This window comes from Protopterus annectens, chromosome 14.part0, assembly GCF_019279795.1.
Source record: "Protopterus annectens isolate FY-2018-M chromosome 14.part0, PAN1.0, whole genome shotgun sequence".
Classification (NCBI taxonomy): Eukaryota; Metazoa; Chordata; order Ceratodontiformes; family Protopteridae; genus Protopterus; species Protopterus annectens.
Window position 1 is genome coordinate 815149736 of NC_056748.1, and position 27017 is coordinate 815176752.

A 27017-nucleotide genomic window follows, 5' to 3' on the forward strand; every position below is an offset into this window, starting at 1 on the left:
GTTTTTTTTTTTTTTTTTGGAAAAAAGACACTAAAAACAATGGGGGGCACAAAGCTACTTTTTAATAAACACGTTTTTTTAATCACAGTTGCTTGAATGCTTAGTATTTCTGATTGATCTCTCTGTAAAGCATTGCTGTTTTTGATTCCGTGTTTTTTCCTTGCTTTAAGTATTAGATGCTCTTATTGAAGAGGTGTGCTTTCATCAGTATTTCTTAATCTGTTGTTGCTTTTAGATGAAAAGAAAAGAATTCTGAGTTTCTACAAAGAAAGAGGCTTAGATGTACCCAGACCTGGTAAGTTCAGTTCACTGCTGCTTATTTCTCCAGCTATATAGCGCTGATTATAACATGTCATATGATACTGCCTGGCCGGTGACAACAGCGTAGTATCAGTGGCAGATAGCTTGCCTCATAGTTCAACACATTGGCAGTCATTGTTTTCGTTGCTGCAGAATGTATATTGTGACTGCTTGGACATTTTCCCACACCTCTGTCATACCACACTTGAATGTCATTGGCACTTCTGGGTTTGACTTCTCACTAATTTTAAAATGTGGACTCTTTCCCCCTATTTCTCAAAGCAAGACTGTAGTTAGATGTACTCTGAGATCAACTGAGGACATTTTTTTTGCTGTGCTTCTCATAAGCTATATTAATAATAGAACCCACAATGTTTGGAACTAATATCTACAGTGTATAATCTGTTCACAGCATTCTTGGAGAAAAGAATACTCCTTTTTGGACAGCTTTTTTAATGACTCTAGGTGAAAATGTACATTTTTTTTCTTAAGAGTCTAGGGGAGTACATACACGTCTTTTTAAATGTGTTGTGTTGAGCTAAGCACAAAATACCTCTTCCTGGATCTTAGTAGGCTTTTTAGTTTTTGCACTCGAGTGCAGTATGCAAAAAATACCTTCTTCCTTCTGGTGGAATTGCAGAACAAATACACAGGGGGAGATGTAGAAAATAAGAGCTAACCAGTTGCGGTTTAGCTGAAATCCCTCAGATATCTTAGAGGTAGCATATTTAATTCTGCCTTTGTTGTGGTTCAGGCTGTCTTGATCCATGGTTATAAAACTGAAGGCAAATGTACACTTTAATTGAGAATTTTTTTTCCTGTCTGTTGGCTGCAAAACTGCAGTCTTGAGCATGACCAGCAACTCAGCTTCCATTTTTGAGAATTGTAAATGTTCTTCGTGCTTCACTGTTGCAGTCATCACATTTGGGTTATCTGCTTGCAGGTAACCCGCAGTCGGTCTGATTATTAAAGTCTTGGATCCTGAGTCAGTTGCTGTCTCATCTTCCATGACATCAGGTAGTCAGGGGTATAAAGCATGCAGCCGACACCATTACATCAGTCTTTCTTGCTGTGCGGTGCTTGAAGCCGAAGCAGTTCGCAAGTGCTGGACGGCCAACTCCTGAAATTTTCATTTTCCAGTTTCAGATTCGAAGTCTTCAACTAAGCTAAGTACCCCGTTGGGGATCCTTTTCCTTGCTCTAAACCGATGTCAGTAAAAGTTAACAATTGTATTTCTTGTGGAAAGCAAATACCTCATAAAGATTTTCATTTGTACTGCATTCCTTGCTTAGGCCCAGACCACGACGTACCTCACTGTCGGTTTTGCGCCTTATTCAAACCTCGTACTATTCATTGTTGGTTCACTTTCGCATATAAATATTTTGGTACTCTGTTCAATTATCCAGAAATGTCTTCGGTAAGCCACCCGACTACCAGTATTCCGAAAAAAACGCAAAGATAAAGACAGAGACAGACCGCATGGATCCAAAGCTGCCGATGACGCTTCTCCTAAGCTAGTCGCCAGTTCGCCGGTACTCAGTGAGGCGCTTTCGCAGCATCTGATAACCATTGCTTCAGATTCACAGACCTCTACTGAGACCCATTCGGAGTCCGGTATGCCTCGAGATGCTTCTTTGTCTGTGGAACCTGCAGATGTCTCTACCATGGATGGGTCCGGAGCCAGTGTGCAGGCACCGGCTTCCGAGGGTGTATGCAGGCCTGCTGACTTGCATATTAAACCAACGCCATCTTCTTCTTCAAGGCCCAAACCTCGATCCATGCCCAGAAAACAGACGCCCAGACTGCATGGTCAGGCCCCTGTGCCTAAAAAACAAATGATAAGAATGGCTGAAGACCTTATTACTCTAATCAGGGGAAGTCACCTTTCTCCCTCTAAGAGACCTAGGACTGATTTTCCTTCTGATTCTTCTGATCAGAGAAAACAGAAATTTCAGAATCCTGATGACCAGGATTTGCCCTTATCTACCTATGAGGATTCTGATGCATAGGACTCCATTCCCTCTGCTTCCCCTCCAGAGGATTTCTCTTTTGGTGAAACCTTGCATACTCTTAGGGAGCATTTCCGCTGAGAAAGACAGGATTACTCTGACTCCAAAAAGAGGCTTAGGGAATTCTTACTCCTGCCTCAACACAGGCCTTTAGCTATCCCTCCTGTACTGGACATTGTAGATGATGCCTTCTCAGAATCTAGCAATGGCCCCTGACACTTTACCTCCTGCTCCCAGAAAACCTGATAGGTATTACAGGGTACCTGACTCTCACAAATTCCTCTTTAAAAATCATTAAGGCTACTACTACCAAAAAACCCTACCCCCTCTGATAGAGACTCCAGGACGCTGGATAGATGGGGTAAGAAGGTATACACTTCTGAAACTTTCGCCATTAGGGCCTTAAACTGCCAGTTTCATATGTTAAAGTATCAGCAGCATATTATTGGATTGCTTACACAGAAAATGATGTTGATTCCTGACTGTGCTGAAAGTAAAGAATTACAGGATTTAATGCATTCTGCGGAACAAGTTGGAAAGCATACTTTACAATGTGGTTTTGATTCGTTAGAGGCATCTTGCAGGGCTGCTGTCACTGCGTCTGTACTTAGAAGGCATGCTTGGCTTAAGGAGCAATCTTTGCCAGATCATGTTAAAGCTAAATTACTGGATGCTTCCTTAAACCAAGACCGCCTGTTTGGCAACAAAGCAGAAGTTCTTAAAAATATGGAGGAAAAAGCTAAATCTATGCAAACTGTTAAAGATTTCCTGCAAGTACAGCCTCCTAGATTTAGTAGGCATTGGGCCTCTAAGAATTGGTCCTGTCCTGCCTCTTCCAGGCCTTCTCAGTCTAAACCCAGAACCAGCAGAACACCCAGGCTTCAGTCCCAAGGTACTCACAGGCCTAAGCAGTGGGGGGCTCCCACTTCCAAAGCAGGGAGTAGTAAGACTCCCCCCTATGGTAAACTGTCTCAATGACTTAACTTTAAACCTTCCAAGCCCTGCTCAACTAACTGTTCCTTTAGGGGGAAGGCTTGCCCTGCATGCATAAAATTGGGAACTCATTACCCAGGACAAATGGGTTTTAAATATAGTTTCCCAAGGATACAGATTCCACTTTCACTCCTTACCAACCCCCAAACGGTTGGCCAGACCTACCCCCAAATCAGTGGGCAGAGGCTCAAAAGCAAGTTCTCTCTCTCTTGGGCATCAGGGCTATTCAACCTGTCCCAGAAGCAGAATGGGGGCAAGGTTTCTTCTCAAGACTTTTCCTGGTACCCAGAAAAGACAATTCCTGGCGTCCTATCCTGGATCTGTCTATCCTAAACACATTTTTGGTAATCCCAGAATTCAAGATGCTAACTTTTCATCAGTTGCTTCCCATACTAGGCAAAAATGCCTAGTTGGCAACACTGGATTGAAAGGAAGCTTACCTGCACATCCCAATAAGGGAATCTTGCAGAAGATACCTACGCTTCAGAGAAGGCTACATGCACTATCAGTTCTCTGCACTGCACTTTGGCTTATCTACTGCGTCCAGGGTATTCATAAAGTGCCTAGCTCCAGTCATTGCATTTTGCAGGCAAATAAATATTCAGATATACCCATACCTGGACGATTGTCTAATTCAGGCAGAAAGCCAGGACATACCACTAAATCATCTGGCATTTGTAAAGAAATTGCTAACTTCTCTGGGGTACACCATAAACTAAAATAAATCACATCTTGTACCCTGCCAACAAATTGTATTCCTGGGAGCAAGCTTGAATACAACTTTCCAGATGGCCTACCTCACGCCAGAGAAACAAGTTCATTTGACAGCCTACTTCAAACTACTGGCCACAAAGACCCAGCTATCTGCAAGGAAAATACTGCAAGCCCTGGGGTTCATGGCCTCTTGCATTCTACTAATTCCATATGCAAGACTGTATATGAGGAAACTACAGTGGTATCTAAAAAGCTTATGGTGTCAACATTCCCAGGATCTAGAATCAATGATTCCTATGATACCTTGTCTAAAGATAAGAGTTCCTTTGGTGAGCAGAGGCCTGCCACCAAAACAAGTGACTGCCATTCACTTTACCCCCTGCTGCCCAAACCCTAACAGATGCATCAGATTATGCATGGGGGGCTCACCTGGCAGGGCAGTGCATTCAGGGCAAATGGAACCCAAGTCAAATGCATGTGCATATCAATCAAAAAGAAATGCTAGCTGTACAGAATGCTCTGGCAACCTTCAAGGACCACATTCTTCCAAGACAATTTATTGATAAAGACAGACAAACACCACTGTTATGTGGTACATAAACAAGCAGGGGGGGACCCACTCATACCCTCTGTGCAGACTAGCCATGGCTCTGTGGAACACAGCCTTGAGCTACCAAGTGTACCTACAGGCTCAGTTCCTGCTAGGAAAGCTAAATACACTGGCACACGACCTAAGCAGAAATCCCATGGACCCATGCGAGTGGAAACTGGAACCAAAGATATTCAACATTTTGAGAAACAAATGGGGGATCCCAGAGATAGACCTGTTTGCTTTCCCTCAGAACTCCCAGTTGGAGAAATTCTGCACAAGGACTCCCCACAAACAAGCTTGGAAAGTGGATGCCCTGTCCTTCACCTGGAAAAACCTGTCAGTTTATGCCTTCCCCCTCTGCCTCTCCTCTTCAAAGTGCTACTAAAGATCTAACAGGACAAAGCAAGGACAATACTGATTGCACCAGACTGGCCATGCCAACACTGGTACCCCCTCTTGTGCAGTGTGTCACTGCTGGCACCATGGCATCTGCCTCAGACCCCCTGCCCTGCTGTCCCATCAGGAGGGCCAGATTCTGCACCTACAGCTTCAAACCGTGAACCTTGCAGCCTGGCTAATTACCTGATCTCTCTGTTACCATCCCTCAGTAAGCAAGTGATGGATGTCATTGTGGAGGCAAGGAGGCCTAGTACTAGAAAATCCTATGCTGAAAAATGGAAAAGATTCTGTTCCTGGAGCCAAACCCAGGGGATGGACATAGCAGTGCCCAATTTACCTCATATTCTTCAGTACTTTAACTGAGATGCTTCACAAGGGCCTTTCCTTTTCTTTCATCAAAATTCATGCCTCATCCATTTCAGCACATTACAGTACAGAGCCACCCCTCTTCTCTCATCCACTGCTGAAGTGATTCCTCAGAGGAGCCAAAAACTTAAGACAACCCAGGAGAGCCCCTTTTCCAGCCTGGGACGTTAACTTTGTATTGGAAAAGCCCACTCTACCTCCCTTTGAGCCAGCTGCAAATGCAGAGTTGAAATTCCTTTCTTGGAAAACAGCTTTCCTTCTAGCCATCTCTTCAGCAAGAAGGGTGTCTGAATTACAGGCCCTCATGGCAGTGGAGCCTTTCATCATCTTTCATGCGGACAGGGTGTTCCTCAGGACCAATCCCTCCTTTATGCCCAAGGTGGTATCCAGTGTGGCCCTTAATCAGTCCATTCATTTGCCAACCTTCTTTTCTAATTCACAGAACAAAGGGGAACGAATAGTGCACTCCTTGGATGTGCACAGACAACTTAGATTTTACTTGGACAGGACTAAGCCTCTCAGGAAATCTGAACAGCTGATGGTTGCATTTGCTGCAGGGGCAGAGGGGAAGGCCATTTCAAAGCAAACCATTTCTGAGTGGATAGGCCATTGCATTCAATTCTGCTGTAAGCACTGTGGAAAACCTACCCCACAGGGGATAAGACCACATTCAACCAGGGCTGCATCTACCTCTGCAGCCTTTCTCAGAGGTGTCCCTACCAGGGACATCCTAGAAGCTGCTACATGGAGTTCTGTACATACCTTCAGCAAGCATTACCACTTGACAATTTTTTCTAAATCCAGAGCTGGCTTTGCCACTGTAGTCTTGCAAGGCCTTATAGCTGGTCCTAATACTATCTAATTACCCCTTCCCATCCTTAGCTTTAGGAATCTACCCAAATGTGATGACTGCAACAGTGAAACACGAAGAACATAGTACAGTTGTGTACACGTAACATAAATGTAGATGTTCGAGTGTATTCACTGTTGCTGTCCTGGTTACCCTCCCTCCAGCCCCTAATGTCTATTCTTGTTTACTATGCTTAAAGCTTTTTGGTGTATTTGCTTTTTTGTTGGAGGTGTAACCTTGTATATAATTGCTTCCCATTACGGGGGCACCTGACATCTGGGGCAAGAAACACTGATGTAATGGTGTCAGCTGCATGCTTTAATACCTCTGACTACCTGACGTCATGGAAGATGAGACCGCAACCAACGCAGGGCCAAAGACTTTGATAATCAGGCTGACTGAGGGCTACCTGCAAACAGATAACCCAAATGTGATGACTGCAACAGTGAATACACTCAAACATCTACATTTATGGTAAGTGTACACAGCTGCACTGTCTGAGGACTGAGCATTTGTTTAGTATCATCTACACTTTGAATTGGAAGTTTAGTTTACTGACACAGGACTAAAACATTTTGCAGAAATAATTATTTTCATGGTGGATTGTTATTGTCATAGGAATTCTCCACAAGTGCTTGAAGGATAGTTCACTGTGACATTTATTTTATTTAATTGAGGATGCATTTTCATATATACACATTTCAAAGTGGATTATTTACTTTCTTTGCTTAGTTTGATTCTGGTCATATTTTTCTGTATGTTGCTGCATTTTTTTTTTTTTTTTTTTTTTTATATTTGTATCTATTCCCCCATAATAGCGGATGTTCACCATTCTATCCTCTGTTTATGTAGTGATAATTTCTTGAAACTTTTTTAATCTGCAGAAGGTCTGATATCTGTCAAGATTTCCAGAGCTTTGCTCCCATCTTTCTGGCTGTGCAGATGCCCTTCCACCTCGATATCAGCACATCAGTGATATAAGGTGGACCTCCTCTTGCACCTGTTCTGTTTTTTTGTTGCTGCAGTACAGGTGCGACTTGATGTGCATTGTGCCACCATTTGTCAGTATGTTGGTTCAGCCCACTTTACAGAATATTCAAGTACTTACTCCATTGGGGAACTGATCCTATGTCTTTGATTATACTGTGCATGCCTGTAGCTGCTGCTGTTTTTGATTCAGATACAGATGCTATATGTTGAATTTTCTAGGTGCATTTTGTGTAGAAATCAGATTCCACATAGAGACTTTCACACTTAGTGTTTTGTTCTGTTTAGAACCTAAGCATGACATTTTTAATTGACCTCAGAGTAGGAAATAAATAGAGAGCAAAGAATTTCTAGGACTGTCTCAACTAAATATGGCGAGGCTGTCCATATTCACCACGATCACTATGGCATTCACCAGATCTGCTACATAATCACCACAATAGGGGGGAAGGGTGGACAAGATCCCATCAGAAAATGTAGACCTACCTAAGGTTGGGGTGCTTGTCTCTGTGAGGCATTTTTGGAGCACTCATTCAGGATGTCTGCAGATTGGATTAATGCCTCTGGCCTTGGCATTTGGGAGACTTTCATGAGCTCTGGTGGCAGCACATCCTGTAAAACTGAAATCCACCAGTTATCAGTTGTACAGTATGCTGACACTCAGCTGGTGTCTGGTTCTGATGCCCATGTCTTAATTTCTCAAGGTGAGGGTGGTATCCATTTGGTGTGGACTTGAGAAGGCATCTGTGTTTCAGAAATTGAGGTAATCTGCTTCTGCCCACATATGGGGACTGCAAAAGCAGCCACACCCAGATCCATTCTGGAGGCGTTTAAGCAGTGGTCATATTTCATCTCTAGTCATCATGAGGTGGGTAGACATTCATTCTTTCCTGTTTCCTGGACTCCCTCTCAAGACTTAATAAGAGCTGGCTTAAGATTTTAGGCACTTTCTTGTAAACCGGCAGCTGTTTTCAGAACAGGAGTCTGTATTGGGGGCCCATGTATTAAAAGAACGGACCTCCCCTTTAAGGAATCTGATTCCCATGTCCAAGACATGAATGAGCTGGCCTGTATGGACCAGTTTCTTCCCTTCCTAATTATGAACTAAACTTTGATGACTTCAGATTTTCTGTCTCCCCACTACGAGACTGCTCATTTAGTAATTAGTAGGTCCATTTCAGGTGGGAGTTTAAGGACTTCTCAGGTGCCCTGAAGAGATGCAGAGACCTGTTGGGCGCTTATCTGAGCCATATCCCTCAGCATTCCAGAAGTGGAGGTGAATGTATTTAATAATGTATTTTTGAAGCTAGACTCCCAGTCCTTTGCCTCCAGGAAAGGAAACTGTTTCACATGGTTGTGGATTCCTACAAAGATTTTTAGGCGTTCTGCAGAACAGGTGATCTGATGTTGTCCACTCTGTCTGTCTTCAACCTGTGGGACTTCAGATCTGATTCAGATCCGACACCAGCCAGTTCGAAAGTCTATAGCTCGCTTGGCCTTGCCTCCCTTACCCATAACTTCGCATTCCTCCAGCAACTAACCAGATCTAGTTTGATGCCATTTGTGTCTGCTGCTTGATCTTTGGTTCCACTTTACTTTTTCGTATTTGAAGAGTTACCGCTGTATCTTTGGTAAGATTTTTTTCTTCCCTTACTCTGTAAGTAGTTAGTGTTGTCCTGGTAATGTTAGGTAGTGTATGAATTAGACAGGTAGTGTAGTTTGTCACCCTTTACCCTTCCCGACTTTTTTACCCATTTGTTGTTTGGAGGTTCTGTGTATTTTGGTCTGGTAGTGTTAGTAGGGTTGTTAGATGGACAGGGGTTTCAAAAAGTGTGTTTCCTGTGGGCACAAGTTACCCTCCCAGGACGTGCACCTAAAAATGTGTTTATTATTTGGATCTGGGCATCTTGATTTGGGTGTGCTCCATCTGTGAGAGCTTTTTCTCTTGAGCCATCAACTAGTGTAGGGCAAAGCTTGTTTTGAAATGGCTTTTACCCTATGGTTCCTCTGCTCCTGCTACAGCTTCCTGTAGAGCGGCTTTTCCCTTGACTACTAAGACTGAATCCAAGAAGTCCTGGCCGCAAGACTCCAAGCTGGCTAAATGGGAGCGTAAGTGGTAGTCTTCTGCCTCCACTTCTGGACCTTCTTCCTTGGGTTCAGTGGATCTGAAGGTCCCCTGACTTTTTGCTTCATTGACAGCCCCAGCTCTGATGAAGACTCTAAAGTCTTGGAGCTGATCACCTTTGGCACCCAAATCGGCAAGATTGCCTCTCTAGCTCTGAACATTCCAAGCCCCTTCCTTGTCAAAGGGACACCTTCAGGTAGGGTCATTTTTCTCCCACTGCTCCTCTTTGGTCACCACACATTTCCCTGGCTCAGGGCCTCTCCGTTTCAGACCTGGCATGTGGGATTTTCTTCTCATAGACCCTCCAAGACATCTTTGGTGGCTTTTTCCTTCCACTCATTGAGGTTAGTGGACTGCATCAGAAGTACTGATCTGGAGCAACCAATGAGGTCCTTTTGCAGGCACAGATGCAATTAGGCCTTATCCCCTCATGTCCAGGTCCAGCGCCGGGACCCTCGGCTCCATCCTTCTGGCTTTCTTCCTCGGCCCATTTGGATCTGAGGTCTTTGGGGCTTGCAGAGTTTCCACCCTCCTGATGGGATCTGATATGTAGGCCGTCTTTGACTCCGTCCTGTTCCTTGGCAGCCTGGACCCTGACTTATTTGGGGTTGTCGACACCTGGAAGCTGTGGCATTGAAGCTGTTGGGGTCAGCAGTTCCTGTTTTGGGATTGTCATTTCCTCTCAGAGCTTGCTGTGGGGAGCTTGGCTCCAATTTCAGGTTTGGGAATGTTCATCGTGTTTCACTGTTGCAGTCATTACTCTAGGGTTATCCTGCTGGCAGGCTACCCTCAGTCGGCCAGAATTCCAAAGTCTAGGTCTGGCGTCAGTTGCTGTCACCTCCTCCCAGACGTCAGTGCGCCAGGGGTATAAAAGATGCAGCCAACGCCATTTTCTTCAGTCTTTTTTATCCGAAGCAAAAGCAGTTCGCAAGTGCCGGTCGGCCGACTCCTGAGATTTTCGAATCCGAATTTCAGAACCGAAGTCTTCATTAAAGCTAAGTACCCCATTGGGGAAACTTTTTTCTTGCTCCAGACCGATGTCAGAAAAAGTTAACTGTATTCCTTGTGGGAAGCAAATACCTCATAAGGATTTTCACTCTTACTGTATTCCTTGCCTAGGCCCTGATCACAACGTTGCTAGCTGTCGGTTTTGTGCTAGATTTAACCAACGCAGTATTAAGCGTCGGTTCGATTTTGCATTTCATTATTTTGGCCGAAGATTTAATTATATAATGCCATCGGAACAGCCGACAACCGGAGTATACAAAAAAATACAAGGAAAAGGATAGGCATCCGAGGTCCAAAACCGACGACGAGGACTCTGCTAATCCAGTTGCCTGTTCGCCAGTTCTCAGTGAGGTGCTTTCGCAGCCCCTGGCTCCCGCTACCTAAGAGCCACAGGCTGCTTCTGACTCCCACGTGGAGCCGACTGGACCTCTGGATACTCAAGGTATTGGACACTCGGAAATCATTCCCTCAGATGGGTCCGGAGCCGCTGAGCAGGCATCTGCTTCTGAGGGTGTCTTCAGACCTACACAACTATATATTAAGCCATCTTCAGCTTCAAAGACAAAGACTAAAGCAGCTCTATAGACAAAGAAACAAGTACAGCATTCTCCTACTCAGACTTCCATGCCTAAAAAACAGATGCTCAAAATGGCCGAAGACCTAATTACTTTGATCAGGGGCTCCCATCCCTCTCCTGATAAGAAGCCTAGGCAAGAGACAGAGTATGATTCTTCTGATCAGGTTTCCATTTCCTCTGACTCTTCTTCTGAACAGGATTATTCCATGCTTCCCTATGAGGATTCTGATGCTGAAGAATCCATTCCTTCAGCCTCTCCTCCTGAGGATTATTCTTTTGGGGAAACCCTGCATACCATGAGGGAGCATTTCCACTGGGAGAGACAAGATTATTCTGAATCTAAGAAAAGGCTCAGAGACTTTCTGCTACTTCCTCAGCACAGACCCCTTGCTATTCCACCTGTTCTAGACATTGTAGATGATGTATTTTCAGAGTCCGGCCTGTCCCTTGACTCTTTACCCCCTGCTAAGCCAGACAGATACTACAGGGTCCCAGATTCTCATAAATTCCTATACAAAAACCCCGCTGCTGACCCAGAAACTATATCTCAGGGTCCCAAAGGGGTTAAAGCTTCCACTGCAAAAAACCCTGTCCCCGCTGATAGGGATTCTAGGGCTCTAGACAGATGGGGGAAAAAAGTCTACACTTCTGCTACCTTGGCTGTAAGGGCTTTAAATTGTCAGTTTCATATGCTTAAATATCAGCAACATTAAATGTCACTGCTTAAACAGAAATTGTTGACAAATACTGAATGTTCAGAGAACAAGGAATTGCAGGATTTATTGCATGCAGCTGAGCAAGTGGGAAAGCATACTTTGCAATGTGGTTATGATTCACTGGAGGCCTCTTGCAGGGCCGCTGTTTCAGGTTCTGTTATTAGAAGGCATGCTTGGTTAAAGGAACAGAATCTGTCTGATCATGTTAAAGCAAAATTATTAGATGCACCATTACAGCATGATACTTTGTTTGGCACTAAAGCAGAAGAGATGTTGAAAAAAATGGAGGATAAAGCAAAATCCATGCAGATAGTCAAGGATTTCTTACAGGTACAGCCACCCAGGTTTAGCAGAAACTGGCCTTCTAAAAATTGGTCCTTTCCAGTGTCAGACAGACCACAAAGAGGGAGATACAGGCATCCCAGAGGCAGATCTCAGCCCCAAGGCTCATACAGGCCTAAACAATGGGGTGCTCCTACCTCCAAAAGTGGAGAAGACAAATCACAACCTTACAGGAAACAGTCCCAATGATTTTCCTCTGCCAGATCCAAGCACTTTTCTTTTGGCAGCCCCCTTAGGGGGAAAACTAGCACTTTTTTCATCAAATTGACAAATGGTTACCAAACACAAATGGGTCCTGAACATAGTGTCCCAAGGCTACAGGTTCCATTTTCACACTCTACCAAGGTCAAAAGGTATGCCAGACCTGCCACACAATCAATGGGCAGAGGCACAAAAACAAATTACAGCCCTCAGGGACATGAGGGCCATTCAGCAAGTACCACAACAAGAGCAGGGGCAAGGATTTTACTCCAGACTTTTCCTAGTACCCAGAAAGGACAAAACCTGGAGACCAATACTGGACCTGTCTATACTAAATACGTTTCTGGAAGTTCCAAAATTCAAGATGTTGACTCTACAGCAGCTACTGCCCATGCTGGGCAAGAAGGCTTGGCTCGTAACTTTGGACCTAAAAGAGGCATACCTACATGTCCCAATCAGACAATCTTGCAGAAGATACCTCAGATTCATAGCTGGCTCAATGCATTACCAATTCTCTGCACTGCCCTTTGACTTATCTACTGCGCCTAGGGTCTTCACAAAATGCCTGGCACCAGTAATTGCGTTTTGCAGACAAAGAGGAATTCAAATATATCTCTACTTGGACGACTGCCTAATTCAAGCAGAGAAAAAGACATTCTTCTAAAGCATCTGGCATTTGTAAAAAGATTACTAATTGGCCTAGGGTACACAGTAAACGTAAAGAAATCAAAACTAGTGCCCTCTCAAGAGATAATATTCCTGGGTGCAAGCTTAAATACAACTGCCCAGATGGCTTATCTCACGCCAGACAAACAAAAGCAACTGACTTCTTACTTCAAGAAATTGGCAACAAAAACCCACTTATCTGCAAGGAAAATCCTGCAGGCCTTGGGTTTCATGGCATCCTGCATTCTACTAATTCCATATGCCAGACTGCATATGAGGAAACTACAGTGGTATCTAAAAAATGTTTGGACTCAGCATTGCCACAGCCTGGAGACAGTAATTGCGCTCATTCCCTGCCTGCAACAGGAGTTTCGATGGTGAGCAGAAGCCTGTCACCACAACAAGGGTCTGCCATTCAGTTTACCAACAGCCAGACAGACACTGACAACGGATGCATCAGATTATGCCTGGGGGGCCCATATGGCAGGAAAATGTATTCAGGGCACATGGCCTGCAAACCAGATGCATCTTCACATCAATCAAAAAGAGATGCTAGCTGTTCAAAATGCCCTGACAGCTTTCAATGACCTGCTTCATCCAGGACAACTACTGATAAAAACAGACAATACTACGGTCATGTGGTACATAAACAAGCAGGGAGGTACACATTCCTACCCCCTTTGCAGACAAGCAATGACCTTATGGGACTCAGCATTGGCTTTTCAAGTTCACCTGCAAGCACAATTCCTGCCAGGAAAAACAAATACTCTGGCAGATGAACTAAGCAGAAACCTCATGGATCCCCACGAATGGAAACAGGATCCACAAGTCTTCAACATGATAACAAGGAAATGGGGATGCCCAGACGTAGATCTATTTGCCTCCCCTCACAACTGCCAATTGCATAGATTTTGCACAAGGATTTATCAAAAAGCAAGCATGGAAAGTGGACGCCCTATCCTTCAGCTGGAAAAATCTAACAGTATATGCCTTTCCTCCACTGCCTCTCCTTCCCAGGGTACTCCTAAAGGTCAGACAAGAGAAGCCAAAAATGATACTGATTGCACCAGACTGGCCACGCCAGCACTGGTACCCAATCCTAAAGAGCTTGTCTCAAGGTCCAGCATGGATATTGCCTCAAACTTCTCACTTGCTGACCCAACAAAATAATCCGATCATGCACAGCCAACTCAGGACCTTAAATCTGGCAGCATGGCAGATAATGTAGCCATGCAGAACACTCCTCTTTCAAAAGCTGTTATGGATGTTATATTGGAGGCCAGGAGGCCCAGTACCAGAAAATCTTATGCAGAAAAATGGAAGAGATTCTTTACTTGGAACCAGGAACAAGGCATTGACACGTGTGTACCAAATATTCCTCAGATTCTACAATACCTAACTGAGATGCTGAACAAAGGCCTTTCTTTCTCATCAATTAAGATTCATGCCTCTGCCATTTCAGCCCATTACAATACAGAACCACCTATTTTTTCTCATCCTTTAATAAGGCAGTACCTCAGAGGGGCCAAAAACATTAGGCCTCCAAGAAGAGCACCAATTCCAGCCTGGGACCTCAATTATGTTTTGGAAAAACTCACACTGCCTCCTTTCGAGCCAGCATCAAAAACAGATATAAAATTCTTATCCTGGAAAACAGCTCTGCTCCTAGCAATAACCTCTGCAAGACGAGTCTCTGAGTTACAAGCACTCATGGCTGTAGAACCTTTTATCATTTTTCACCCAGACAGGGTTTCTCTGAGGAAAAAACCCTACATTTATGCCTAAGGTGGTGTCCAGTGTGGCCCTCAACCAAGCCATTCACTTGCCTACCTTTTATCCAAATCCACAGAACAAGGGTGAGAAAATTCTGCATTCCTTGGACATACACAGGCAGTTATGCTTCTACTTGGACAGAACTAAAGCTATCAGAAAGACTGATCAGCTTTTAGTGTCATATGCTGCAGGATCACAAGGAAAGGCTATCTCAAAACAGACTATTTCTAAATGGATAGGCCATTGCATCCGTTTCTGCTATTTTCAACATGGCAAATCAGTGCCTAAGGGCATTAGGCCTCATTCCACCAGAGCAGCAGCCACTTCAGCAGCCTTCCTCAGAGGATTACCAACCAAAGATATTTTAGAAGCTGCAACTTGGAGTTCAGTGCATACTTTCACAAAGCACTACCACTTACCTCTTTACTCTAAGTCCAGAGCAGGCTTTGCCACTGCACTTCTGCAGGGCCTCATAGCCACTCCTAATCCTATTTAGCCCAGCCACCCATCTTCAGCTTTGGGATTCAACTCAAGAATAATGACTGCAACAGTGAAACACGATGAACATAGTACAGTTATGTACCTACCATAAATGCAGATGTTCGAGTGTATTCACTGTTGCAGTCCAGGTTACCCACCCACCATCCTCCTTTTCTTTGCTGGGACTTATCTGCACTTCTCTATCCTATACAACCTATTTGGTGTATTTGCTTGTAGATGAAGGAAATGTTATTGTGCATGCATTTTTATTGGCATTTTTTTTCAGCCTACCAATTTGGGGGCACCTGACATCTGGGGCAAGAAAAACTGAAGAAAATGGCATCAGCTGCATCTTTTATACCCCTGGCGCACTGACGTCAGGGAGGAGGCGACAGCAACCGACGCCAGACCTAGACTTTGGAATTCTGGCAGACTGAGGGTAGCCTGCCAGCAGGATAACCCAAGAGTAATGACTGCAACAGTGAATACACTCAAACATCTACATTTATGGTAGGTGCACAGCTGTACTTTGTCTTTCATGCCCTTGTTTTCTAGAACCCTTGGATCAGAGAGGCCCACCTCTGCATCAGCATTTGACTTTATTGAGAATATGTTCTCTTCCGGAGATAACAGTCTAATTTCTCCAAGTAGCACCCCTTTCCAGGTTTCATCTCTTCCTTCAGCCAGTCTTCAGTCTGCTCTGGGACTGCCTACATCAGCCAGCCTCCAGTCTTCCCCTATGATAGGCTTCACAGTTCTACACCTTCCTTCCTTCCTGGACTCAGAAAGGAAGGTTTTAGGGAAGAGAAATTGTATTTGGATTCCCCAGTGGAGTCTCTCACTGAGGATACTGACCTAGGGGAACGAGAGGGAACCCCTGAGTTCCCATGCAATGACACCACTTTTGGAGACTTATTGGAGCTATTTTGCCAGTTCGGAGGTTGAACCACCTATGCGGAGGAGTTGAAATTTTTGGGGACCATGGCCTCCACCATAACACTAGTCCTTCTAGCTCGATTGCATATGCGAGTTCTCCAGTGGCTTCTATCTTCCCAGTGGTCTTTTCAACAACTGCCTCTATCTCACCATATCATCATAACAGAGGTTTGCAAAAAGGACCTACGTTGGTGGATTCAGCTTGACCAGCTGACAACAGGCACTCAATTCCTTCCTCGCCAACCCGTTGCTACTGTGACCACGGATGTCTCACGGATGGGGGGGGGGGGCATTATCTAGGCAGGACTGTCCAAGGCACATGGCAAGATCAAAAGGCTCACCTGCATATCCGTGTCCTAGAGATGAGAGCAGTGCTTCTAGCATTGCAAGCACTTCACGACTTTCTTCCTTTAGGGACGATAACAATCCAGTCGGACAGTGTCAGTGGTATGGTATCTAAACAAGCAAGGAGGAACCAGATCTTACTCCCTTTGTCAAGAGGCTCTTCGTGTTTGGAAGTGGGCAATATCTTCCCAATGCTTTCTAGTAGCAATGCATATCCCAGGGACAACCAATGTGATGCCAACAAGCTCAGCAGGGCAATATTGATGCCTCACGAGTGTTTTCTGAATCGGGAAATAGCAGAACAGATCTTCCGCAAATGAGGACAGCCTTGCTGTGATCTCTTTGCCATTCCGATCTACTCCAAATGCAGCAGCTACTTCTCCCTCATCCCCCCTCGAGGGGATTCACAGAGAGACGAACTTGTTCATGATTGGCCCCTGGGACTCCTTTATGCATTCCCTCCCTTTCCGCTCGTATCCAAAGTGGTACAGAAAGCAAAGTTCTTGGGAAGCAAAATGATTCTCGTCACTCCTTACTAGCCTTGTCTTATTTGGTTCCCCTTTCTCGGGCTTGATCTCCTAGATGATCCATGAACTCTGGATCCAGTGCCAGACCTCTTGACACACATGTCAGGCGTCCTTCACCCCTGCCTCCACACCCTCAACTTTACAGTGTGGCTGCTCCACTTCCATCCCTAGTCAGGCTTCATGATTTTTCACCTGCTGTGACCCACATCCTTACGTCTTCGCATAAACCTTCCACTAGGAAGTTATACACTAGCAAATGGAGAAGGTTTTCTGTCTGGGCTAAAGAACGAAATGTAGATCCTTACACAGCATCCATCCCTATGGTTTTAGAATTTTTGTCTGAACTTTTTGATCAGGGATCAGCTGCTGTCACAGTTAGGGTCCAATTGTCAGCGATATCTAACTTTCATGTGGGACAACATGAATCTAACCTGATGTCCCACAGATTATGTAAAACCTTCCTTAACGGCGCTACTTTGCTGAGACCTCCCTTTCAGGAACCTGTATCTCCTTGGGATCTAAACTTTGTTCTGTCCAAACTAACTTCCCCGCCCATTTGTGTCTATTGAAATTTCTGTCTTGGAAGACCTTGTTTCTAGTAGCCATCACATCAGCTAGACGAGTATCAGAGTTACAAGCATTGTCTATTAAGCCTCCTTATTTGATTTTCCACAGACAGAGTTTCTCTTCGTACAAATCCTTCCTTTATCCCTAAAGTTTGCTCTCACACTAATTTGAACCAAACCATAGAATTACCTGTATTTTTTCCCTAATCATTCCAACACTGCAGAATACAAATTTCATCAACTTGATGTTCACAGGCAGTTACTGTTCTTCCTTCACAGGACTAAGGAACTCGGAAAGTTAGATCAATTGTTCATATCCTTTTCTGAATGTAGAATAGGTGTGCCAGTCTCTAAGGTGACCCTATCTAATTTGATTTCGAGCTGTATTTCCTTCATTTACTCCTCCATTGGAAAGACTCTACCGTTCAAGATTAAGGTTCATTCTACAAGATCCCAGTCTACATCTGCTGCCTTCCAAGCCAGAGTTCCAGTTGACAGTATCTGTGCAGCAGCAACTTGGGCTACACCTCATACCTTTATTACTCATTATAAGTTGGATCTGACCTCAAGGGGTAGAGCCTCCTTTGGTTCCACGGTACTCAGGACTATTTTCCTGTGAGCCACCCAAGAATAAGGTGCTAGGGATGCTGTCCCATGTGTAGGAATGAAGACGAGATAGGACTACAGAACATAAAGAGGTTATGTACTCACCATAACGTTCCATGGTTGTAGTCCATCTAGCCCTTCATTGTTACAAACCCACTCACCTACCCCCGTCCTGGAAAGATCTGGAGACAGGATAGATTTACCTTGGTAGGGTGGAGACCTTTCATTATTGTTCTTTCTGGATAACTTTATTTCTATCTTTCTATAGTTTAGCAGCAAACAAGATGTGGGGATTGCACTAGTGCACTATGGGATACCTACCTAGCCACGAGCCAACTTAGAGACTTTGAGCTTTGTAATAGGCCTAGTCGGAGCTGAGGATCGGCTCCAAACCCATATGTAAGAATGATGGGCGAGATGGGCTACAAACATGGAATGTTATGGTGAGTACATAACTTCTTTTTCCTGTGTACTTCTTTCTTCCCAACACCTCTAACATTTCCCAGCTACCTGAGGAAAAATTCTTTGGAGTCTGTTTGGGGTATATAAATACCTATGCAAACACTCCCAAGTAAAAATTGTAGACCTTCTAGACTTTGTTGCATATTTGGGAGCTGTACATATGTACTCCCATTGTTCCCTTGTAAATTGCATATTCAGTTTCTCTTCCCAATCTTTAATAGTCTCCTCTGATAGATTTTTACAGTCATTGTGCAGTATTTTATATTCCCTACTAATTATCCCTATTTAACAGCAGCCTCTGTTCTAGATTCAACTAAAAACTGTACCAGAACCAGTCTTTCACTTGGGATTCCCCTATCCCTTTCTCTCTACCATATTCTGATGTCAGTCCCTGGTAGGGAAGGTTGAATCTAGCCTGCAGTCCAGATGTCATCTTGGGCTCATCCCATTCTGTTACCTTTCCCTCTCTAGTTATTTGCTTCCAGTACCTTGGTTCATTTGCCAGTTTTCTCCAGTAAATTCCAACCACTTCTTGCCTATTCTGTGTAGTCCTACTTGCAGTCACCCCTATTGGCAAAATCTCTTTTCTCCATTTTCATTTTGGCTTAGTTCTTAGAATACTTTCTGCTACTTTATGAATGTAATATTCTGTGTGGCAGCTCTCCTTAATGATATGCATCCAAAATTCCACTTTCCCCTTATTTCTTGAATTTCCCCCGAATCTTCATCATCCTCATCCCCTTCCCCTTCCACTTTGAATTATAACTTTTTGTTTCCGTTATGTATATGAGCCTTAATTGTGCAGCTCTAAAATGTCCCTTCAAATCAGGTAATTGTAAACCAGCTTGTTCTATCGGAAGGATCAACTTATCTTATTTAGCCCTTGTCATCTTACCCTTCCAGATAATTTCCTTCAACTCTTTATTATTGTCTAAATTTCTTCTGTAATTGATAAAAATGTGCCTGACCTGTATGTAAAACTAAAGGAACAAAAAAACATCTTCAGTGCTTGTATCTTACTGCCTGTATCCATAAACAAGAACTTCCAGTTTCTCAGTTTTTGTATCGCTTTTGTTTAGTCTTTTCTTACTAATCTTTAGCTGCCACAACAGAAGCCTTTTTAATCCACATTATTAAATAATTTGTCTTATGTCCTCAAATGTGTTTACTGCTGAACCAACTCATACTTTGGTACGTAATTTACTGGTGTAGTCTTTGTTGTGTCTTCATTAATTTTATATCCCGAAAAGACTTGAAACTGGCTCAAAATGTCCCACAACTCTGAGATGTCCTTTTCTGGATTTATCAGATACAAAATATCATCTGAAAATAAAACCCAACTTTTCTCGATTATCATACTAGTTATATCTTAGAATTTCTGAATTCCTTATTTTTTTAGCCAGTGGCTGTAAATATAAAGCAAATAGCAAAGGAGAAAGAAGACACCATTGCTTGCTTCCCATGTTTGGATATAACGTAGAGAGGAACCTATCCACTTTAATTTTTGCCTCTGATCCTTCGTATATGTTCTAATTAACCATATTATTGTGTCAGGGAATGCAAATGCTTCCATTGCCTATTCATAAAATTCTTTCCCGCCTTTTCTTGAAGGCTGTGTAGTTTTATGCAGAACCAGTGACTTGGCCAGTTAATTGTAACTGTCTGTCACCCTTTCAGTAAAGAAATATTCTGTGTGTTTAGCTGGAACCTGGAGCTTTAATTTTGAAAATTCTCGCCTTTTCCTGCTCTTTTCCATTTTCATTGTTATTCTCTCACTCTTTCTCCACCGTTTAATAATTTTTATGTTCATATCACACCTCCCTCTGTCTCTTCTGCATTTTCTTGAAAATTCTAGAATTTATGGAAGCCTGCTTTTTTATCTTCTTTCTCCATTGTCATCAAAGCAATTTTAATTTGTGTCCTTCACACCAGTTTCACATCGGTATCTCTGAACAGCCTGCAAAACTTGGTATTCCATCTGAAACTGCAGCAAATTGTATAGAAGGGCATAAAAATTAACTATCTCTGGATTTAAATACTTTTTGTGATACAGATCAACATGTTTATTTACCCTGATGTCACCTTCTCACACTGTTCGGAGGGCTAAGTATCCCAGTAACCAAGATTCCCATATTCTTTGCATCTCTAGTTAGAATTGTCTCCTTGCCCAGCGTGTAAACGACAACCCATGAGTACATTTTTAGATGTAGTACTCTACAGTTAAGTTTATTAAACCTCATCTGCTGTATATTTGATCAGTCCTTCAGCCTTTCCAAATCCTTTTTTCTTCTTCTTCCATCCAACACAGTGCCCTCAGTTTTGTGTTAGCAACAACTGTATTTTTGTCGTCTGATGGGTTGCATACATAAAATTAAAAGGGTCCTAGCAGCAATCTTTGTGGCACCCCCTATCTTTGGATGATGATCCTTCTAACAGTATGTTTAGTTTTGTCAGAAAGGTGGACTGGACCTGGACTACATAGACCTTATTTATTTATTTATTTTCAGTTGCAGTCTTTTTACAGAGGCAAAAGTGAAAAAATAGGAGTTGGCTACTTAAAATAGTAGTGATTAAAAAATGGTAAAATACTATAATGCTGTTTACTTATGTGGTATATTGCAAGTGTTGATGCTACCTTAGTGGAGTGTTGTACAGTAGACAGCTGTGATAGAGCATATTATTATGAGCACAATTTTGTTCATCATAGCTGAAACCCAAAGTTGTGGCATTATGTTTACAGATCTAACCCAGTGGAATATATAGTGCAGTTCACAGTAGGGATCTTTTTTTTTTTCACTTTTTGCTGTTTTGTTGCCTGTCAGCAGTCTGTGGCTCCATTCATGGCACTCCTGTCTGAGATCACATTTATGATGGAGCCATCATTGAAGCAAACCTCTGAGAAGTTATTACTTTGTCCTTACATTCCCCCATACATGCCCAGTAGTGCTTAAAATATGGGCATACAGTGAGCATATGATAGGGATGTTACTCCTTTTATGAGTGTTTTAAGATTGCATATGACCCTTCCCTACCTAGAGGCAGACTGCTCCAGCTAGGTCCTGTGGTTTCCACTAGAAGACATTAAAAGAGCTCATGCCCCTGAGGCACATATTAATTTTCTCCTGTCCAAAGAGAAGAAAGTGGGCATTGCTCCTTCTTAACTTTCCCTTCCTAACCATTTCCTACAGCATCCACATAACTGTTCATTCCAAACCAGCACATTAGGCACAATTTAAAGGCTGTTTTTGATATCCACTGAATGCTTATAATGAAGTGAGCATACAGTGACTAAATGGTAAGTTATTCACGTCCTCTTTTTTGGGTGGGGGGTGGTAAATGGTGAATGATTTGGAACTGCAGTTTAAAAACGACACTGGAACATGAAGGGATAGGAAAGAAGTATTGGCTGATATTGCTGACCATAAGTCTGTATGAGAAATTTTAGCATGGACCCTGAAAGTCATGTGCAATGGGTAGCTTGAAATTACCTTTTTCTCTTTGTGTTGGCAGACATTTTGATTTTGCACAGTGGACTGTCCCACTTAATGACCTTATTTCATATGTCTTTACTGTTGATCACATTGTTCGAGTTTCAGGATTGAATATATTGTACTAGAAAGTTTCCATGTGTTATGCATAAATTGCTGGGGCCTTCAATGTGTTTTGCAGTCTTTCGATCACAAGCCAGGGCTTAAACCATAACATTTTGTTATGCAAAGGAGGTGCAGAAATAGAAAAACTGCCACAAGGGGGAAGCTTCCACTTGCCCACCCATAGAAAGTGCAAAAACGTGAGGCCTGTTTAATTTAAAGACCAGCTGAGGCACCTTGATTTTTGTGTAGTCCCTGCTGCCCAGTGTGGAATCAAGTTCACAGTTGCGATTGGCTGATGACATAGGGTGTTGGAGCAGCCACCCATGTGTTCCTTTTTTTTTTTTTTCCTCCAGACAACTTTATTAAATTTTCACATATGACAAAAGTAATCCTACATTTATATAATGAAAAACATACAAAATAATACCACTTTAGTTGCAAACAGTTTACATCACAGACACCATTGAAACAACTGTAGTTGCAAACATTATACATCACTTATAAACCATCCAGTCATCAGCCACCCATCTGTCCTTAAGCCTCCAGAGCATGATCAAAATGGGCAAATTCATGTAGCGGTGGTGTCCGTCTTTCTCAAAATTCTCTGGGGTGAATGATTCATTGGTTATCAGTTTGTTTCTGTGACATATAAGTATAATACTTCCATCCCTGTAAATCTTTTCTGGATGACCAGTCCTTTGAAGGCACCAAGGCTCATGACATCTTCTGTGGACTGGTTCTGTCTTCTCAAAAAAGAAAAAAATCTACATCTGTATTTCTTGAAATAAAGTGGATCAGTAAAAACAAAATGAAAACTCCATCAAAGCTTAGAACTTCCACTGAGTGACCTCCCAAACCTCTTGCATCAGAGGCACATGAGATATATGCAAATGACCCTTATGAACATCAGGTGTTTCAGCTAATTGGCGATTCTGAATGTCCATGACTTGTTTTGTCATTTTAATGGACAACTTCAGGCCAATAAAGCCAAACCCCACTAGCTGTGGATATGCATATTTCAGCATTATGACCTTTACAGCACAAGCAGAGTGTTTGACTAAGCATAAAAAACACAGGGCTGTTATACCCAGCTGATGTCCATTATCATTAGGGTCACTGCAAAAATATCCCAAACAACAAACTAAAGCAATAAGTGAGAATGTCACTGAAAAACCAATCAGTAAAAACAAAATGAAAACTCCAGCAAAGCTAGAGCTTCCACTGAGTGACCTCCCAAACGTCTTGCATCAGAGGCACATGGGATATATGCAAACGACCCTTATGAACATCAGGTGTTTCAGCTAATTGGCGATTCTGAATGCCCATGACTTGTTTTGTTATTTTAATGGACAACTTCAGGCCAATAAAGCCAAATCACACTAGCTGTGGATATGCATATTTCGGCCTTGTTATGACCTCGTCAGCCCAGCACAAGCAGAGTGTTTGACTAAGCATAAAAACACAGGGTGGTTATACTCAGCTAATGTCCATTATCATTAGGGTCACTGCAAAAATATCCCAAACAACAAACTAAAACAATAAGGGTCATTTGTATATATCCCATGTGCCTCTGATACAAGAGGTTTGGGAGGTCACTCAATGGAAGTTCTAGCCTTACTGGAGTATTCATTTTATTTTTACTGATTGTTTTTTCAGTGACCTTCTCACTTATTGCTTTAGATTGTTGTTTGGGATATTTTTACAGTGACCCTAATGATAATGGACATCAGCTGGGTATAAAAACCCTGTTTTTTTTTTTATGCTTAGTGAAACACTCTGCTTGTGTTGTGCTGACGAGGTCATAACAAGGCGGTAATATGCATATCCACAGCTAATGGGGTTTGGTTTTATTGGCCTGAAGTTGTCCATTAAAATAACGAAACAAGTCATGGGCATTCAGAATCGCCAATTAGCTGAAACACCTGATGTTCATAAGGGTCATTTGCATATATCCCATATGCCTCTGATGCAAGAGGTTTGAGAGGTCACTCAGTGGAAGTTTTAGCTTTGCTGGAGTTTTCATTTTGTTTTTACTGATTGGATTTTCAGTGACCTTTTCACTTATTGCTTTAGTTTGAAATAAAATGGAGGAAACGTGACATCTTTTCCATGGAGTCTGTCTTGAAGGGGTCCATTCATGTGTTCTTGATGTATCTGTTTTCACTCTGTTTTCTTAAATACTGATGCCTTCTACAGCCCTGCCCCCCCCCCCACACACACACACACACTCTCTCCAGAGTGGGGTGGCATGGCATCACATAGATTTTGCTTGGAATTTGTTCGGGTAGCCTAGCTCCCCCTGACTGTAACATCTTTCTTCCGTATTACCAGTTAACAGATTCAGGGCTTTGGACAGGGCAGGCAAGTGGTTGTGCTTGCCTTCCACTTTGAGCCTTAGTTTCTTTATTTTGTCTCTAATTTCAGTCTTGGAGCAGGTTATGGTATTATGGTAAGTACCCTTATAATGGTTTCTTCAATGTACTTTCACTTAGCATGTTAAAATTTTGTCTGTATTTACAGCTAGAGGCAGTTGGTTTATACCAGTAAGTCTGGGTTCCTCCCAATCCCAAAATATCATGCTTGTAGGTTAATTTATTGTTTCTGTCTGTTGCTTATATGGTAGATTATTTTATTGATTCTTCCTATTGCTTATAATTGTGTGTGTGTGTGTGTGTGTGTGTGTGTGTGTGTGTGTGTGTGTGTGTGTGTGTGTGTGCATCCTTTCTTGGAATGGTATCATGTCCACAGATATTTCTGTTTGTTTGTTATGGTCATTGCTTTCCAACATTGTCTGTGGCTGTCTTTTTGAGTCTGAATAGGGTAATGTAGATATTGAAAATGAATGGTAGCTGATATAAAAGGATTTGGAATGTGGTTGCTTTGGATGGCATAACTCAGACTTTCTTTTTGTAAGGATTAGCTGAGGCAAGCCATTCTACATACATCCTTACAACATGTAGTCTGTTTGGGTAGAATATCTGGTTAGACACCTGCAGGAGTGATAGCAATGTTGGACAGCAGTAAAAAAAAAATCTCTTGTGATGCTCCCAGCATCTTCATTCAAGTTTCAGAAAGAGATTTTTATTTATTTATTTAACCAGGAAAGTCCAACTTGGAACAAAGCCAATTTTCAGTGGAGGCCCGGGGAGAAACACTCCAGATATGTTTTTGTAATGTGGGTGGAAACCGGAGCACCCAGAGGAAACCCACACAAATGCAGGGAGGGCATGCAGACTCTGCACAGAAGGCACCACAGCCGAGAATTGAACCGGAGAACCTCTTGCTGTGAGGCGACAATGCTGCCGCTGCACCACTGCGTCCTTTGAGCTGTGTGCGAAGACTTCTACGTGGCAGGCTGCACAGACTCTGGAAAAAGGGGTCCTTACTGCCCCATTACACTGCTTGTGAGACATAAGTTTTCCAGGGTTCTCTATTGAGAAATCGCCATAACACTGGATCGATGGGTTCTGAATGTGTTCTCATATGAGCATCCCCCAGAAGGAGCACTGCTGAGGGAGTAGGTGGCCACTGCAGGACACCTGGAACAGGTTTAAACTGTACTACTCAGAGACTGTACAGCCATTTCCTCGTTGTAAAGAAAACAAATTATTGTATTTTGGTTTATACTGTATGAACAGACTACATACCATGGTATTTGTTGTGCTGGAAGCCTTGTATTTTCTTACCTAGGTGTCTGGCTCCTGTTGACGTTATCAGCAAGCTGTGTTGTAACAATCCTTGCTTGGACCCTTTTGTAGCTGTAGAAGTAGTCATAGGTTGATAGCTGTCATATCCTTTCTTGTCAAAATATGATCTTTGCTAATGGAATGTCATATACTCAGTAGGGTCTATTATTACTATACTCAAGGATGATCCAGGATGTCACAGCTTTGTCAGCCAAGATCAGAATACAGATGTAAGTGAAAACATGCCCGTTTCTGTGCTTGTTAAATGTCCTGAAGACAACTGTCTTTTTAGCATTTTGTTTACCTGCATGCAGATGAGGGGACATAAAGGGAAGGGAATTTTCATTATAAAGCTGATTAAAGGCTGTATTTCTCAACTGCTGGTCTCTGGAAGTGAATACCAGAGCCTCCTTCTTTGGCACTCAACCAAGTCCTTGTGTGGTACATGAACAGATAAGGCAGCATGCATTTGTACTTTTTGCTCTTACTAAATATTGCAGGTTGGGTACTGAGACATAAATCAGGCTATCTATTTCACTTGTTGACATTCTGAAGGAAGGCACATTTCTGTCTTAGTCCTTGAGATGAAATCAGGGAGACATGTGTTTAGGATCTTCCAGAAAAGGGGAATACTAAAGGTCATCCTGATTGTCAGATGTGAGACTATGGCCCCCACCCCAAGTTTTGCTCATTTTTGTAGGACAGGATGGAGTTAACGGTTGATGGTCTCCCTCTCATGTGGCAGGTAAGATTCCCATGTACTGTTACTGTGCCACTTCTTCCACTGACCACCAAATGTCATACTTTAGAAAAACAAGGCTACATTTTGTTCACATTTATACCACACTGGCTGTGAAGGACTTGGTTATGTCGGGTCTCTGGCATTACAGAAACCTCTAACCTTAACTGTTAATTACATAGAAAAGTGTTTTTTTTTTCCTAAGAGGATGCAGGATAAAACATTTATTCCAGTTACTGGTCTTTAGTTAAACAGACATGCAAAAAAAAATAAAACTAAGGGTGGGTTGGTCTGAGAAACTTTTTTCAGTGAAAGTTGTGGACCATGCAGCAAAGTACTACAATGTATTGTTGAATTGTGAAGTGTTGTTAAAGGTGCTGCACTAAACATGCAAAGTACAGGTTTATTAATTTTTCATTTATTTTCACTTTGTTGACCGAGTTAGTCCCACTAGGCCAG

The 27017-nt window shown here is 42.8% G+C and overlaps 1 protein-coding gene across 2 annotated transcripts in view; it reads left to right on the top strand.

The window, feature by feature from the left end:
* The window catches only part of PCGF6 (polycomb group ring finger 6), a 362217-nt gene that overhangs the window by 143378 nt on the left and 191822 nt on the right, over positions 1-27017 (top strand). For both annotated transcript variants that reach the window (XM_044056567.1, XM_044056568.1), the window contains exon 5: positions 236-295. In XM_044056567.1, the coding sequence (XP_043912502.1) occupies positions 236-295 (60 nt within the window). The remainder of the gene's footprint in view (positions 1-235; positions 296-27017) is intronic.